The sequence below is a fragment of the Oncorhynchus clarkii genome, chromosome 19, assembly GCF_045791955.1.
Source record: "Oncorhynchus clarkii lewisi isolate Uvic-CL-2024 chromosome 19, UVic_Ocla_1.0, whole genome shotgun sequence".
In the NCBI taxonomy this organism is placed as follows: Eukaryota; Metazoa; Chordata; class Actinopteri; order Salmoniformes; family Salmonidae; genus Oncorhynchus; species Oncorhynchus clarkii.
Genome location: NC_092165.1, coordinates 10,590,037 through 10,608,058, shown reverse-complemented (window position 1 = coordinate 10,608,058; position 18,022 = coordinate 10,590,037). Strand labels below are relative to the sequence as shown.

General features: G+C 42.9%; 1 protein-coding gene across 1 annotated transcript; it reads right to left on the bottom strand.

Moving 5' to 3' along the window:
- Nucleotides 1-1,605: 1,605 nt before the first annotated feature.
- On the bottom strand, nucleotides 1,606-4,690 carry LOC139374124 (POU domain, class 4, transcription factor 2-like). The gene is made up of 2 exons (XM_071115123.1): nucleotides 4,284-4,690; nucleotides 1,606-3,971 (listed from the first exon to the last, which is right to left on the bottom strand). The coding sequence occupies exons 1-2, from the start codon at nucleotides 4,494-4,496 to the stop codon at nucleotides 3,042-3,044; spliced, it is 1,143 nt and encodes a 380-aa protein (XP_070971224.1). The 5' UTR covers nucleotides 4,497-4,690; the 3' UTR covers nucleotides 1,606-3,041.
- Between the last annotated feature and the right edge of the window lie 13,332 nt (nucleotides 4,691-18,022).

Genomic DNA, 18,022 nt, shown 5'->3' with positions numbered 1-18,022 from the left:
TCATCATGTGGTCATTTCAGGGAGGTAGGCTGGCAAGGGGTTCAATTGGTTTTAGAAATGTTGAGATGCCAAAGTTATAGACACAAAGTGGCTTAATAGAGAGGTGTACCAATCATATGTTCACCAACTAGACTATACACCAACTTCGGTGTGTAGCCCAATGTTGTTGCCAGATGATGCACTTCCGGTTTCACGGCAAGCAAAAGGTGGAACTTTGCATATCAATAGGCTACTGAATCCCTTTCCTAATTAATTGATTGAATGCACTAATAAGAAATGTTTCATTTGCAGCATTATTTGTATTATAATATGTATTAGTATAGCCTACCCTGCACTGCATTCCCCCTCACTGTTTCAATTACAATTTATAATCAAATTAGATTTATCAGAAATAATCACATGCAAATACATTCTGCTGCTATAAATACTCTCTTTAAAATGTGGAGGACAGATTTCAGAAGTGCAAATCGGAGGCGGCTGGCTCCCTTCTCCTCTCCTCTCTCCCTCAGGTAGCATGGGAGCTATCCGTGGTGCTGAACTGAAAACCCCATACATAGAACGTTCAAACGTTCCAAGCAGACAGTCAACAAGCCATGCAGGTCATGTCTACATTAGGTAAAGCTTACTTCTAATTGACATCAATTTTTGTATTTTGCATTTTAGGCTAGTCCTAACCCTCACCCTTTTCCTAACCTTACCCTAATTCTCCAATAACCTGGGCGCTTACATTTTCCTAACCTGCTATACGAAAACTCAATTTTGACACAAGTACTCTATCTAGTCAAAACCAGCCATGCAGCCAAGCCCCCATCGGCCTGACATGAACGGTGCTTTAGAAATGACATTCTATTCAAAATGTTGACTTTTAAAAAAATCTATGCTGAACCCCGCGCGCAAACCAAGGTGTAGCCTAGCCTGCTTCAAAGCCATATCATGCCTCGCACCTAAGCAGTGTTTGACTGTGTATTTAAATAGAGACGGGCACATTGGCAGGCGAGGCTGTTTTTCTGGCGGGCTGACATCTGGCAGGGCTGCGCTCGAGGGACCTATCCAGTTCTCTATAGACTCCATGATTAGACTCTAATAGAATATTAGCATTTGTTCTCAGGTAGGCTACCGCGAGCTGCAAGAGCGACCTGGCAGTAGAAAAAAAGCACGTGTCTTTTTTACAGTGCATGGTGGGACAGTAATGGGATTTTTCTGGAATTTGTAGAGAAATCGGATATGTAAAAATAGAATCTATTGATGCTTGATGGTCTATCTTTGCACCTTTCAGCATAAAATACAGATTTAGCTCCAACATAAATCCTTTAATGACATAGGCCTACATCCAAGGATGATCATTGCATTGATGCTTGAAGGAATATATTTCTCAATTCAATTTGTGTCTTTAAATTAGATTGACCATGCATTGCAATGCGCAGATGCAGTATACAAGCATTTCGCTCTTTCCAAGAATTTGGCCTACACAAATACACTCATTCAAAACGTCCAATAAAATGTTAAAATTTGTTCTTTAATGAAACACATATTGCAATTCAATTATTAAATAACTTAAAGATACATTAATGTAGTAAATAAATACAAAAATAATTCGACCAGAAATCCAAAAGCAACAGACATTACAGAAAGAAGGTACTTTAGCTAAAACAGCAATACAGCAAAACCTGTACGGATATAATTATGTGCAACTGGTTCCAATGAAATATTTACATTTTACACGTATACTTCCATGAAACGGTTATTTTCTCAATAAGAAAACGTTACGAAACAAGGTGAATTTAACAAGCAACGACTTCATAATGATGCGCATATTTATACAAATAAATAACTAGAAGAAAAACATACATAAAAATAATTTAAAAAGAGAATACTATCGCATATATCTCTCGATTGTACCATCTCGAACGTTTAGCAGAAACGGAATGAAATTCGTGACTATAGGTCTAGATTTAGCTGTCATTTCCCTATACGAAAACACGTTTCACTTGCTGTCAGAATTAGCTTTTCTCAAGCAAAACGAGGGAGGAGGAAGAGGAGGGGGAATCCCAATAAATATATAATGATGTAAACACGGCCTCATCTAATAAATAGTTCATAAGAAACAGACCCACGTTGGCTGGCAAATTGTAAACCCCAATCAAATGCATACATTTGATCCACTATTTCTATAGGCCCATCTACAGCCAGATTATGCAATAGAAAACAACCCCTACACCAGCTATATTGTATAAACAGTGTTGCTCGATTAGGGCCTAAACTCTGGGTCTTTGCTTTATATCTTACCACGTTTCTTCATCTTTCAGATTTTCATCACACTTTAAAACGAAATAGGTGGAATTAATTACACGGGACACAAAATGAAGGTCATGTGACCACTAAATGAATCCTTTACACGGCGTTGTTTGGCAATACTCTAATAATAGCTTCCATGACCCAGCAAGCGCTTACTGTACTGCCCTATTTCCCCTCGTGGACCCGGAATTAATGCCAGACTGCATCGTCATAATAATAAACTCAGAGGGAAAATGTAGCCTTGCGACAAAAATATAAACACACCAATACTAGGCCAATAGGCACAGACCAAGTGCTGTGTCAAAATACTGTAGGCCTATCTTCCCATGGTAAACAACTGTTCTTTTCAGTACGTTCAATATTGTAGGCTATGATAAATTAACCAATATCATAAACCAAAAAAATACGTGTGATTAAAGCCTATAATACTTAACTGACACAAAAGGGTTAAGAATAGTAGGTCTAGGTGGAGAAAAAAACAGAGGTCTTACTTGCTCTGTTCAAATGCTCCTGTACATGACTCCACATCCCTTTTGTTGCGAATAAGACGTGACAGCAGTAGTGGTTTGAGCTTTCAGTCATTTTGAATGTATATGAATTATTCGGGTTGTTCAAAGCACAAGTCATTGATGATTGAAAAAGTGTGTGATAAGAAATATAATACAAATCGTCTCTAAACAGTGGTCAGTCTCTCAACGTAGGTTGATAGTTTATTTTTTTATTTTTTTTAGAGCGAGTGTTCAGAGTCAGACGCATGCAGAATATTTCATTCGTTTCTGTTTCTGCCGTTGGTTGCAAAACCAGACCCGCACCACGTTCTTTTTGAGGTCCAGTTTCTCTGCTATAGCAGCGATTTTCTCTGAGGAAGGACGCGGCTGAATGGCGAAGTAAGCTTCCAGTGATCGCTTTTCAGGTGCTGCTATCGACGTGCGCTTCCGCTTCTTCTCTCCGCCGTTATATAGCTCGGGTTTGTTGAGTTTCTCCCGGTGTGATTTCTCGGCTTCTTCCAGCCATGCCTGTAGAATGGGCTTCAAAGCTATCATGTTGTTGTGGGAGAGGGTGAGGGACTCGAATCGGCAGATGGTACTCTGGCTGAGGGAGCCCACGCCAGGAATCTTCAGGTTGGCCAAGGCTCCCCCTACATCCGCCTGGGTCACGCCGAGTTTGATCCGTCTCTGTTTAAACCTCTCAGCGAAGGCTTCTAAGTCCCTGGGATCGGCGTCCACGTCGCTCATGCAGCCCATGTGGGATGGTAGCCCGTGGGCATGAGCCATGTTGAGGGCTGCCTGGTGCATGTGGTTCATGCCCGCCATGTGAGCAGGGTGCGCAGTTGCGGAGCCGTCTGGCCCTGCCATGGACCCGAGAGCCAGTCCTGGGGTGATGTGGTCCAGCAGGTCGCCCTCCAGCGCCTGGTGGGGTTGGTGGTGGTGGTGATGGTGATGATGGTGGTGGTGACCGTGGCCGGAAAGGGCTGAAGGGTGAGAAATAGGCACCGAGGAAGAAGACGATGAGGAGGTGCAGGGGAGAGTGTTCATGGTGTGGTAGGTCGCGTCCGGCTTGAAGGGACTGTGGTGTGGAGGATGGTGGTGGCTCTTGGTCTGCGAGACAATATCCACCGCGGCCAGAGCTTCAGCGCGGGCCAACAAACTCTCATCCAAGCCTCCGAATATATTGCTCTGCAATTGCAAATAGAATGCACACATAACTGTCAGCAGGGAATTCTCACTCCACTCCGCGGTTTAAAACATTTCCTGAATGAGATGAGAAAAAAAAATCCTAAAAAAGAACACACAAAACAAGACACATGCAACATCCCAGGTCATCAAAATTAATATGTAAGGCAAACCCGACTGAATACATAAGTTGGAGAGAGGAAGGGAAAAAATGGAGGTGCCGGGTGATTTGCTGTGCAGACATGAAAAAAACATCAAGAAAAAAAGGGGGCTGTCAAAATGTGCCTTTAAGCGGTAATTATGCAGAATACGTACCGGTGGGGTTGGGAGACATCCTCGGCGCATCGCCTCCGAGTTGCCTCCGCCGCTGCTGATGATGGTGCTACTGTGTCGGGAAGACGAGCACGAGGAGGGCGCATTCGAAGTCAACGTGGAGGACGAGGAGGAATGCAAGGAATACTTGGGCTCGGGCAAGCTGGCGTGGGCCATGGCGAATGCCTGCTTGCTGTTCAGAGACATCATCATCATGTTTGCAGGCGTCCGAGTCTCGGCAAGTTCCTTTTAATAAGTTAAGACTCCGCCTCTTCGATTGGAGTTGAAGCCCAGTGTTGCTTCTCCGGGAATCTGAAGACACTGTCTTATATACTGTAACTGTAGCTGCTACAATATGGAAAGATGAACATCCAATTCTCTAGTTGTTGGCGCATATATTATTACCTAGCCCTGTGTATGGAGGTATGTCCGCGCGCTGTAGTTTTGCTGGAGAGGAGATGTCGCACGCGCCATGCAATCGAATGTCGCCTGCGCCCTCGTGTACCTCTTCCGCTATGGGCTGTGGCGCGATGACAAAAAAATAATGTTTATATTACTCGTTCGTTCTTTATCTAAATTTCGTCCTCCAAGAGTCTTATTTTGGTCGCCGTGGATGTGTCGTTGTTTTGGGGAGCTCCTCCAAGATTATGCAACGAAAAACTAATAGTAGAAAAAAAGTTGTTTTCTCTCCTCCTGGTACGGATTTCCAAAACACAACCGCGCGTAAAAAGATTGTCTTATTCGTTTATCTTTTTTTCTGCAAAGTTTCCGTTTCACAACTGACTGTAATTAAGAGATACCGGTGACAGTCTCGATACCTCGACTACGTTCAATGCTGCGGGGACTCGATCTGCCTCTGCTCTGAGGCGAAGGGCAGGCTGTGTGTCTCTCTCTCTCTCTGCGCCTCTCTTTCACTCTTTCACACACTCTCTCTCTCGCTCGCTCTTTCGTTCTCTCTCTCCCCCCTCTCTCTCTCACTCGCCCCCTCTCCTCTTACACTCTCTCGGCTGTACCTGAAAAACCTTTCATGATTTATTATTCTTCATTAGCCACACCGCCGCTGGGGACTCTGCGCATGGGCAGTCTGCGACAAGGCATTCATTTCAAACAGCTCTCCAGCGAGCATTGTGTCCTTCTTCGCCGAATTTATTTTGGATCCACATGGAAAGAGGAAAAATAACCAAATATAGCCGAGCCATTTCCATTATTATTTCTTTATATTGTGCCGTTTCATTCTAAAAAAAATAACAAAGTGGAGTTCAGTTTAAAGATAGGAATTAGGCAATAGAGGAAATAGTAAAGTCCTTGTAGGGATGGATATGAGGAAAGTACCTTGGACAGCTCCATGAAGCGACATCCCTGTTGGGGCAAGATAAATCAAAGTTAAATGCTTGACTATCATTTCATTATGTCATCATAGGCAAATTGAAGACAGTAGGAACATCTTTAAACAAATTAGGGGTCGGGGAAAAGATAAGATTACCAGATTTAAAATTAATTTAGGGCTATGTGAAACAGCTTTTCAATAAGTGACCTGCTCCCGCGTTATCTTGTTTATGTGCGTAATTCACCTTGACGAATTTATTCGTTTTGAGATTAGCTATGGAAATAATCAATAGACGAGCTATATGGGTTAACTCAACAGTCATATTGTGAATTTTTATGTCACTGGTGCATGGACGAGCGTCGTGTGTGAAATATTTGATCAATGACAGTGGAAAGTGGATTTTTTAAAAGTCTTTAGGATTTAATTGCAAACCCAATACAATTATATACTTGTCGCAGCGGGCTATTATCATATCTTTATACTAATTAGGCTACTTCATCAGTGATATAATTAAAAACCTTTAATCATATTGTAATTAACAAGGCTTGTCTAATTTGTTTAATATGTTGAAGTCCATTGGATGGGCTAATTGATATAAGATGGTGATTGAATACCCACATGGAAAAATTAACGGTAAGGCCTATAACTAAAAAAAAAATCACAGAATCTGGAATCTGTCTGCAGATATAGCAATTCGTCTCTGGTTACAAAGTCACCCCTCTGAGTGTATTTTGGTTATAGTAGTGTGATGATCATTGAGCTTGAAAATAAGAATTCAATTTAAATTGGGAGGGAAAGAGATTGTGTTGAACGGTAGTTGTGGGCTAAATAGTTGTCACTCTTGTTTGTTTATTTTCTTCTTCACATGTTTAAATGCTATTCGTTAAATACCCATTTCTGTAGCCTATCTATCAGTATCTGTCAATAAACCGATACTCCGTTCATAAAAACAGCTACAGTACTATAGTGTAGTCAAAACTACTATGGTTAATTTTCAAACAACTATGCTATTGTATTGTAAAGAATCATATTATATGCAGACAATGTGTTTTTACTGTAAGGGGATGCCTGCATATTGGACAAACTGGAGAGCCAGAACCTCAACAAGCTCTCAAATTATCCTCGCAAAACCACCAAAATATAATAACTAAGATTCCTATATCTGATAATATGCTGTGATCGATTTAGGCACCGCCTATGCTGAAGTCAATAAAGCATTTAAACGCTGAGAGGACAGACGTTGGGCCATGAATATAGCATGCAAAAACCCTGCTGCACGCTCTGCTACAGACGATGACGCGAAGCTGCACTTGTCTCGAGCACACACAACACGATGGCTCTCTTTGTTAGCGCACTAGTTGTCAGTGCCTTTTCGGTAAGATTTTGATGCACATAGACATTTAATATGTCCCCACGGCTGCAACAAAGCTGTTGGTGATAGTGCACAAGCACTTTACATAGCGAGAGCCACCCGGCAGGCGGTTTGCCTCTCAAGTGGGACGACAGGCGCGCTGAAGCCAACCCTCGCGCCCGCGCCCTGAGACATCAAGGGGCAATCAGTGTCTCCTCACATATAGCGACGGACTGATTTATGATGAAACTTTAACGAAATCATTTATATTTCACCACCTATAAATCGGCGTATGAAATTTTCCTCCACAATGAAACACACAACAAAGTAAGCTAGTATAACTTAGGTCAAATAAATCAATTGGGCTGTACTCGCAAGCAATTGACTTTGAAGTGCGTTTTCTCCTTTGACCGTGTTCAATAGGCTACAATATTAATCGAAGTTATGTAGGCCTAGTTCTAAATGCGCTCGTTCACGGTGCCTGTAGGCCTATAGGCTGCTCATGTTTGATGGAGGATATCTCAAATCTTACAAACCTAACTACTACAAAGCATGAATAGTTAGTGAAATTATGAAGTTAAATTAAATGTGACTAATACAATTTGATTTGATTTGAAATGTTGCCATTTCTCCTGGAAAATGGAACTGTTCCAATAGGTGCTCTAAATTACACTCCATTGCATTATAAAAACAGAGTAAGCATTACGGGCTACATTATTATGTATGCCACTTTGTTTACATACTCATCTCATATGTATATACTGTACTCGATACAATCTACTGTATCTGCCTATGCTGCTCTGTACCATCACTCATTCATATATCCTTATGTACATATTCTTTATCCCCTCACACTGTGTACAAGACAGTAGTTTTGGAATTGTTAGTTAGATTACTTGTTGGTTATTACTGCATTGTCGGAACTAGAAGCACAAGCATTTCGCTACACTCGCATTAACATCTGCTAACCATGTGTATGTGACAAATAAAATTTGATTTGATTTGATTTGATTTGATTTGATATTGAACATTTGGCCGAAGCAACAAAATGCAGTCAAGTTAGTCAATGATTTGACTACAAATGAATTAATTGCTAAGTACTACTCATTAATAATTCATTCATGTAAGAGGACTAACCATCCATATGACTTGCTGACTTCAACATACAATATTACACCTCGATGCGCCGATTATGTCGAAGGTGTTGTGCCCTCAATTTGAATCATGATACAGCGACTCAGTGGAAAAACACAGCAGAATGCTCCTTCCTCATCAAAAGATATGCCTGAATACTAGCACGTTCCTTTTCTCTTAAAAACACAAGTTCTCTGAGGAATTCTGAATCCAAACCGGGCTTCACTGTAGCTTTACAACATGGAAATAAAAAAGCACCTAAATAAAATAAAAATAAAACAAAGAATAAAAGCATAATCGTAGCAGCTAGGGTTTGATATAGCTCAGGCGACTTGTTTGCTCTTTTTTTCTTTTAGCTCTGACTACTGTACTTATTCGGAATCAAGGAACGCTGCAGAGAGAGGAGCAGAGCATGTGTGTTTTACTTTACACAAAGACAGACACACTCCTCTCCTCCACTCAGTCTCCCCCAGGAGCTCTCCACGTTAACAATCCCAATTACACCCGGATCACCAGAGACCGCTGTTTTTATTACACTACCGCTCCTTTGTGGCTTCCTCCGCCAACAAGGTATAACTGGTGCTAGCTCAGAACAGAGACACTCCGTGAGAGAAAGGAGAGGAGGACGAGAAGGGCGGAGGGGAGAGGAAGAGAGAATAGAACACATAGACAATGCTCTGACTGCACCCACCACGAGCAGAGAGAGGAGAGAAGAGAAGAGAGGAAAGAGAAGAGGGAGAGAGGAGAGAGGGGAGAGGATGAAGTCTCTTGGCTGCTGGTGGTGGTGATGCCTTTATTCACACACACACAGCTTCCCCCTCCTTCTCCTCCTCCTCTTCTGATCTCGGGAGTTCTTTACATGTAGGTGCAGAAGGTCAACGCTTGTTAGGAGAGCATCTATGGAGAAATCTGGCTTTAAACCACTCTCTCTCTCTCTCATACACACACACATACACACACACACACACACACACACACACACACACACACACACACACACACACACACACACACACACACACACACACACACACACACACACACACACACACACACACACACACACACACACACACACACACACACAGACACACACACACACACACACACACACACACAGACAGAGGTGTGTTTCTACATTCTCCACCACCACGTCAGTTCTTTATTTCTTCATGTGTTTTTACCTGGGAGACGTGACAGGTTCCGGCGGCAGCAGTGAGTGTAGGGACGTATTATCGTGCGCTGTGTTGGATAGTTCTTAAACTATTGATTTGTCTGTAGCAATTCACTTTAGGTGAGGTGTTCCACCAAAATGCCTACATAACAATATCATGTCACTACGAAGACTGAAATAAAGCATAAGGAGTCATACATAAACTGTGATCCGGGTCACATGCACCAATGTAACTGAGCTGTTATCCAACCCCAGTCATCTGCATGAGCTAACTAAAGATCACATTAGTCCATTATTGGGCTTCCTGGTAGCTAATATGGTCATTTGTATACTTCATCACCCTGAAGGAAAAACCAATCTCTCAAATATCTCAACATCAGATCTCCTTCCAAATGTCTATATCCATTATTTATATAATATAACTATAACCGTCCACCTCCACAGGAAAGCAACCAGGCTTTGCCTACAACACCATGCAACCTGTTCTAAGAGGGGGCAGAACCCTGAGCCCCGACTGATTAGAGCCAGAGAAAGTGAGGTGAGCCGTGAGGTCAGCAAAACAAATAACACCACCACCAATTTTCCCATGACAGACTGGAGGCCATGGCACGCAGTCCGGTCCTTCGGGGGTAAGGCATTAGACTGGGGCCGGGATCCTGAGCAGTAGCAACCACACACACACACACACACAAAGGGGGCTGCAGGGCAGCGGAGGATAAGGTCAGGCCTCATAATGATGTCACATACCTCTAGGTCCTCCAGATCAATATTGAGAGCTCCCCACTGCACCTGTCAACCAGCCAGTCAAATAATGCACGGGCCCAAAGAAATCACAGTCCCTTTGAAATGGTCTCTTTTGATAATATGAGATTGAGAAACTTCCCCGGCACCACCAACCCCCCTTTTGGCACTGTTAATGTAGGTGGTAGATTGAAAGCCTGTTTTGCCACTTTGAAATACGGTCAATACACTACCAGGTCACCCGGGATACAAGTCAGTATTCGACGTCCATCCATGTCTGACGTCGGGAGGTTATGTGAACATCAGCCACTAGGGGCAACAGTGAGTGTTTCCTTCAAATAGGTTTCGGTTTTGACAGGGCGTTGTGGACAGGGATGGTGGATGGGCTTTAAGCATATGCCTCTGATTCCAAATGTTACAAGTTTGAATCAAGTGATAGAAAGTTGATTTTGAGATTTTTGTTTTAAGCCCATGCCAAACCTTAACCCTGACCATTCTGAGTTAATGCCTAACCTTAACCCTGACCATTCTGAGTTAATGCCTAACCTTAACCCTGACCATTCTAAGTTAATGCCTAACCTTAACCCTGACCATTCTGAGTTAATGCCAAACCTTAACCATGACCATTCTGAGTTAATGCCTAACCTTAACCCTGACCATTCTGAGTTAATGCTTAACCTTAACCCTTACCCTGACCATTCTGAGTTAATGCCTAACCTTAAGATTTCAGAGTTCATGCCAAACTTTAACCCTGACTTTAAACATTTGGAGTTAATGTCCAAACTTAACCCTAACCACCTCGAAATGTGATGTTTGCAAAAACTTCGAAATTTGACATTTGAGTAAAACATTGATGAACGTCTAATTCTGACGTGAGACTTTGTGAGAGCTGGTCACAATATAGTAGAGCACAGTTGGATTAGTTATACAGTTCGTCACTTAGCAACAATGTAGGATGGACAGGAGCTCACATAGATGTTGTAGATGTTGTAGTGAAAAGGGGATCAAATACAAAATATATATTTGTCACATGTCCGAATACAACATACTAGAGTAACAACAATCTCACAATACAATGAGCTAGAGCACGAGTACTCGTTATGAGTCCTCGTCCTCATAAAAGTTGTTGCTTCAAGGGTATCTACATAGCCTCACATCATATGACAACATACATGACGATAAAGAAGGCATCTCTTGAGCGAAACGTCTCCTCAGCGGCTGTGACTGTAAAGAATGTGTAGGGTGTCAGATGTTTTACTTGTGATGAGTGTCAGAGCCGGAAGAAATCAGGATGACTGCAGAATCTCTGTCCAACCTGGATCAACATCTCTACCTCTCTCATTAGTGTGACTGTCCCGTGCTGCACTGGGTAATACAGGGCTTGTCACGCGGTTGTCTAATGGTTGATGCTAATTGACCCTCCTTTCCTCCTTTCTTCTGCACAAATGAAAAGGTTTTCCCCGTCCTCTGATGGAGCATGTCACGATCTGATCCGACAAATTAAAAAGCTCTCTGCTGGTACACTGTCACACAGCGCTGCCTCTGCTCGCAGCCGCGCGCCTCATCAGCTATAATTATATTTTTACCTCATCCAATCCGCCGTGCTACGCTACAGATGCCAAACACCATGTTTAAAGGGTACACACACTGCTGCAACGAGCCGTGCACCTGTCTGTGTGCGTGTGACACAGTTAATTGAGCGCCTAACACGGGGGAAACTCCCAATAGAGTTTGACTGTTTTGTTTTCCATCACAGTGAGCATCCTTCTCATATCTTAAAACGTATCTTCATCTGTATGAAAGAGTGAAATATAATTAGATCAGGGTGTCGGTCAGGATGAGGAAACAGAAGCATTTCTGTTCTCAGATCTGCGGAATAGGGCCTGTATTCACAAAGGCTACATTACACAGGCAGCCCAATTCTGATCTTTTTACACTAATTGGTCTTTTGACCAATCGGATTAGAACTTTATTGAGACCAATTAGTGGAAATACATGTAAATACAACCAAAGAGTCTCAGAGTAGAAGTGCAGGTGTAGGATCAGTTTTGTATTTTTAGATCATAACGAATAAGATTATATGGACACAGGGAGGACCTGATCCTAGATCAGCACTTGTACTCTGAGACACTGTTGTTATGATAATGATGTTGATTTATTAGTGACATCATTCGCTACCTCTAATAGAGGTATATACACAGCTTGAACTTCAACACTCCAAGATTAACCACGTTAAAGCACGCTGACACCATTTAGACATCGACTCCCTCCCATTTCATGCTTCAGTCAATGAAAAATGTATCCTCTCCTCTTAGCAGCTAGAGGAGAAGGACTCGGGAGACAAACAAATGTTGTGGAGCTCGTAGAGTTGATACTCCTCAGCTACTTGATGTGATCTGTGTTTTTATCTGTTTAGAACATGTGATCGGTCTGCATAACCCCAGAGAAGACATGGTTTTTGTCTGAACTGAGAATCGAGCTATACAGCGGTATTGAATGAATGCTCGTTTCTGATTGGCTGGAAGGGAGTTCTAGAATGGACATTAAAACGAGATAACTGGACAGTTGGAAAAGATAACGGGACACCTTGAAATCGTGATGCAGTAAGCACCTACACATGCAGACAGTACTTGCTACAAAGTTGCAGAAAGCTAAACCAACAACCACACAAACCGACATTGGATACATGAATATAAATACATCCTTTGTAATCCTGATTATAACCAACCTCAATCATGTTGTTTGATTCATGGTCTTCCTCTTTCTGAAGGTCCTCATCATCAGACTCATCAATGATCAGCTCATTAGACAACAGAAGACCGGGCAACACAATGATAGCCAAGTTGCTTTAAAATTGTCCTCGTTAAGTGCTTATATAACTCTTAAAATGCAATAGATATCTACACAACAGGTCTGCAATGATAGTCCAAATATTTCTAATGGTAGTCTCTCTCTTTTCAGTGGGGATTATCTTTGTTCTTTGAAATGGTAATTTCAGCCAGGGCCAGTAGCTAATTAGCAAGCCCTTGAACCTGGACATTCATTGTATGATGGCGTATGGATTTGCCCTCTTTTGACAGAGCCATGCCATATGGAGTAGGTATTGTTAACCGGTAGTTAGCTTAAACTAGTTTTGAAGATTGTTCAAAAGGAAAGGCCCTTTTTAAGAAAGAGAAAAAAGATTCATAATGTATTTGAATCACCTGAGTAGAAATCCTGGAATTTCACTCACATGTAATGTAAACGTTCAAAGAAAATATCCTTGGTTATATAAGGGAAATCTGTTTTCGACATTTTAAGGAGATGTATTTACCTTCATTTAATTGAAGCAGTACCCAAGAAAGATTTCATCCAAACTACCCTGCATGCACCACTCGTTTCTTCAATGCGGAAATCTTGAACATTTTCTTCTTGAGGATCCTTTCTCGTTTTTTATGTTTGATCATGTGACTGCCGAGTAGGCTGCCTTCATTGGCCTGAGCATGGTAACGCCATACTAGTTTGTCCGCCGCCCATCGATGCCCGTCTTCGACCACGGCGTTCATTAGAGGCAATCAGCGGCCCTGTCACCGAGCACACCGATTATCGAGCGAAGCACTTTACCTGCTGACTTTGTGTGTATAACTTTATAATTTATTCGGTGTGCCCCGCGCTATTGACACAAAACGTGGCAGGCTGATCAAAGGGAGCCGTTCAGCAGGTTGGACAGGGCCACGAAGACAGGGTCTGTAGCGCTAATCATCTTCAAACGCTTTCCCCAATTTCACTGGGAGCGATGCAGCAAGTCCCCAGCAAGTCCCCCCTATCGTTCCTCCCCCCACGGAGGTAATTGTGCCTGGCTAGTTGGCTGACAGGTGTCAAATGCCCCCTCCTCATCTCATTCACCACGCTAAGCAGAGAGGAAAATCCTCTTCTCCTGCAAGCCCCTTCCAACTGACTTACTCAGAGTTAGATTTGTTACCTTTGGTGGTGTTTGAGCAGAGTGGTACCGTGTGTGTGTGTGTGCGCGCCATATGCTTCCATGCTATAGCACTGTGGGAAATCCCTGTTGGAAATCAATGTCCAGCCTTTCAGTTGCTCTCTGAATGAGGTCAGTTCAACCATGTCAATCCCCTGATGAAATATGGAAATATGGTGGAGAGCCTGCATTAACCTAGCGGAGATATACAGGAAGCTCCCAAATGCTGTGCTACAGTTAGAGAAGCTTTGAAGCTCCAGCCCTGTATATGCTGATGTAATCACAGCTGGCGAGAGGTTGATGGGTGACTGGGTGAACACCCAGATTGATGTCCAATGGGGGGTTACCACAGTGCCACTGGCATGCAGGCCAATCAGGGCTTGGCACAGTGGCCAGGTAACCTCTAACCCCTAAGAGGATGCTAGGAGACATGGAAGGGAAGCTCAGCCAGAGAGAGAAAGAGACAACGGTGGAGAGCGAGAGAGCGAGACCACACCCTCCTCACAGTGAGTGCTTGCCTAAGCAGAACCCCATAGGGACCTGCCATAGACACGGCTCTCACACACACCCCAGTCATTAATTCCTGCTCTGCATCTCCACACCATGTAATATTTATAGGTCACCGCAGCTTTGTATTCACAAATGGAAAAGTGGAGAGGGGGAACAAGGAGAAAGACACGACACCTCAATCAATGCTGTGAAAAGGGTTCAGCTTGTCGTAAACTGTTGTTTTTTTTGTCTAAGCCAGTGCTCAGGCAGCAATCTTTTCCTTTGGCCTCTTAACAAGTGTTTCGTGGGGGAGATTCAAGTGTTACAGACAAGGCTGGTAGCTAATTTAACCCCTCTAGTGTGGCATAGTCTAACTGTGCCAGGATATATTATGACTGTGGTGCAGTCAGAATTTGCAAAGTTGACGAAATTGGATTGAGAAATGAGAATCCCCCAAAATTGCATTAGGCAACGTTATAAAATGGCATATTGAAAAATCTGATTTTGTGATTGAATTACGTTGGATTCGGAGCGTCTGAATGTCCTCACATTCAAAACACCTCACTCTATGCTAATTCATTCACATCTCTACTCTAAACACCCTCGGAAGATTCAGAGTAATGAACTCGAGAGGTACTCGTCTTCAAATGTTTTTTCTTTCTTCAAACCTGGCAGATCCCTCAGAGCACCTGCCCTTTTGCCCTCTTCTGAAAATGTGCCCTCGCAGCTCGTGGATTTAAAAAATACGTTTGACATTTTATTTGAGTCTCTTTTCATTTGTTATTTTAAATGTAACATTACGAATTGCACATCAAACTAGCTCATTTCATCAGCTCTTCAATCTCTGAAAATTTTCCCTCCCCTGCCCTCACGCCCCAAAAGCTCACTCGTCTGACTTGCGTGCCGTGGCTACGGGAACACCGGGCGGGGAGACTGAAATACTGTTAGGAGACTACTTTTGAGTTGGATTTGTCATGTGTGTCTCTCACTGCTTGTTGATAAGAGGCAGATGTCAGCAGCTGAACAAACTCAAATCAAGTAAAAACTAGTTTGTTTCGACAGCATAGCTAACTAGCTAGCTAGCAGATGTACATCATCATTCGCTATGATCAGCTGATGTCAATAATCTCTCGTCGTCTCTAGGCCTAGGAGTCACTGGCAATACCTTCCTAAAATGTGTGATGAGTGATTGCTTCAAGTTTTATTGTCAAGTACAGTGAAATGCCTGAGCGTGTTGACGTTGCAGAAAATAAATAGTAAATGTTGACATTTTGGCTACAGAAGCAGTTGTTATGGATTTTGAGTTATGAATTATGAAATTCAATGTTTTTTTCCCTCTTATTTAATTTTTTTTGTGCACAACCCTGTATAAGACCCATGATGCAATGGGTGTGAGCCGATCTCCAAACGCTAAGCCCCCTGTTTTAGATCTGCAGCAGCCCCAGCACCGAGCCCTGAGGAACCCCCGATGGATCGCGGTACACCAGCCCCCCTGTAGAGATTTGAGGACCACTTTGGAACTCTAATCCACTCAAAATGTGCTGATAATTTTCCTTGCCAGGACACTCTGTGCCTGGTGTCACAAGAGTGGCCTCCCGGGAGCAGATCAGCCAATGATAACAAAGTAGCCAGATGTCTGGCGCTGGCAGGGTCCCAGAAGCTCAGACAGCGGTACGCAGCATCATCCGCTGTGGGCCGCAGATCAAAGATACCTGAGAATTACTTATGGGCACAAAATATGTGTTGCTTACTCCACAGTTCCCATTAATAACAATCTGCGTAGAATTTGTATATCTAATTAACTATTTTCTTTTGACGTAGTGTAAAAAGTGCTGTAGGATTTATCCTCGGTTGCAGCATATTTCTTTTCCCGGCACACGAACGTGCGTCGACAACAGGAAGTCGGATATAGGCGGCATCTCCCCCACCTCGTCTGAAGGAGCCAGATCAGCTTTTAATGCCGATCTGAGGCTCCGGAGCCAACACCTCCTTACTCCCCACCACAAACAAACAGAGTAAGAGTCAGCAGATTGAGCTCATACCATAATGCGTTATATGGCCTACCTCTGAGATGGAGCATTGTTGGATGTAGCAGAAAAGAGAGGCCTCGCCTTGAAAACTGAACGTGTTGAAGGGCGCAGGCCTGTAGGAACTTCAACAGTAGCTCATCACACAGAAGCTTAGTCTGAGGTCATACAGTATATGCATGTATTATGTCTTCTGTATTAATGTCAGTGATATTTCTACTTTCCAAATGGAGGCAGTATTAGCCCGGTGTTTTCCTGAATGTGGAAGGTAGACATGAAGGAGTAATACAGTTAATTCTGAATAGCGGCCAACTGAATATTCCTAAGTTCTGACGTACGTATTCTTTTTTTACTCTCTTTAGAATTTAGTTTTGAAGTCTTGGACTATTTTTCCAGCGCGGTTGTTTGTGTTATTCAGACTGACGTTGAGAACTATCGCTGCCGTTCCATGTTGTTGTGGCTGTTTTCTCCTGGAGGGCCTTGCACTTCTTTTAAGGAGTTATTCCATTTATTCCATCTTGTGTGTTATGTTTAATACACAAATGTTTAGAATAGACCCTCGGCTTTAAACGGAGAAAATAAGAAGAGTTAAGAAAGCTGGCTGCCTTGGGAAAGCATTTGTTGCTCCTCTCTGCTTGCTTCACGGATCGGAAAATAAGACCGTTTCATCTTGGCCCGTATGCTCATGCATATTACGACAGCCTTGTTATGTTCCAGTGCACTTAAAAGTCATTGTTCAATGGCATTCAACCTATAGATGCTATGCATTTCTATGACGTTTGCCAGTATATCATATTATTCATGATTAAGTATAGAAAGTGGTGCTTTGATGGAAAGGTTCATATGTGTTAAAGTGTTAATATAATGTGAATATTGCTCTGTTGAATCTCAATCTGCAGTATTATCTGATTCATTCTTCCTGTTTTGGATTTTATAATCATGTTGGATTGACAAGATACTGTAGTTTGTGAGGAAATGTTAAACTACCCACGCAAATCTGCGTTCACTTTTCACCTTTCAAAGCAACTGAAGTTAGTCCACCTGAAAGGAACTATGAAAGCTTTTCCGTGTGCTTTCAGAGTCTACACCCACACACGCTGTACTGAACAGCCCAGTACCTTTCAGATTCTACACCCACACACGCTGTACTGAACAGCCCAGTACTTTTCAGATTCTACACCCACACACGCTGTACTGAACAGCCCAGTACCTTTCAGATTCTACACCCACACACGCTGTACTGAACAGCCCAGTACTTTTCAGACTCTACACCCACACACACTGTACTGAACAGCCCAGTACCTTTCAGAGTCTACACCCACACACACTGTACTGAACAGCCCAGTACCTTTCAGACTCTACACCCACACACGCTGTACTGAACAGCCCAGTACCTTTCAGAGTCTACACCCACACACGCTGTACTGAACAGCCCAGTACCTTTCAGACTCTACACCCACACACGCTGTACTGAACAGCCCAGTACCTTTCAGACAGAGACTAGGTTACCATAAAATAGGTCATTTCTTCATGTATTTAAA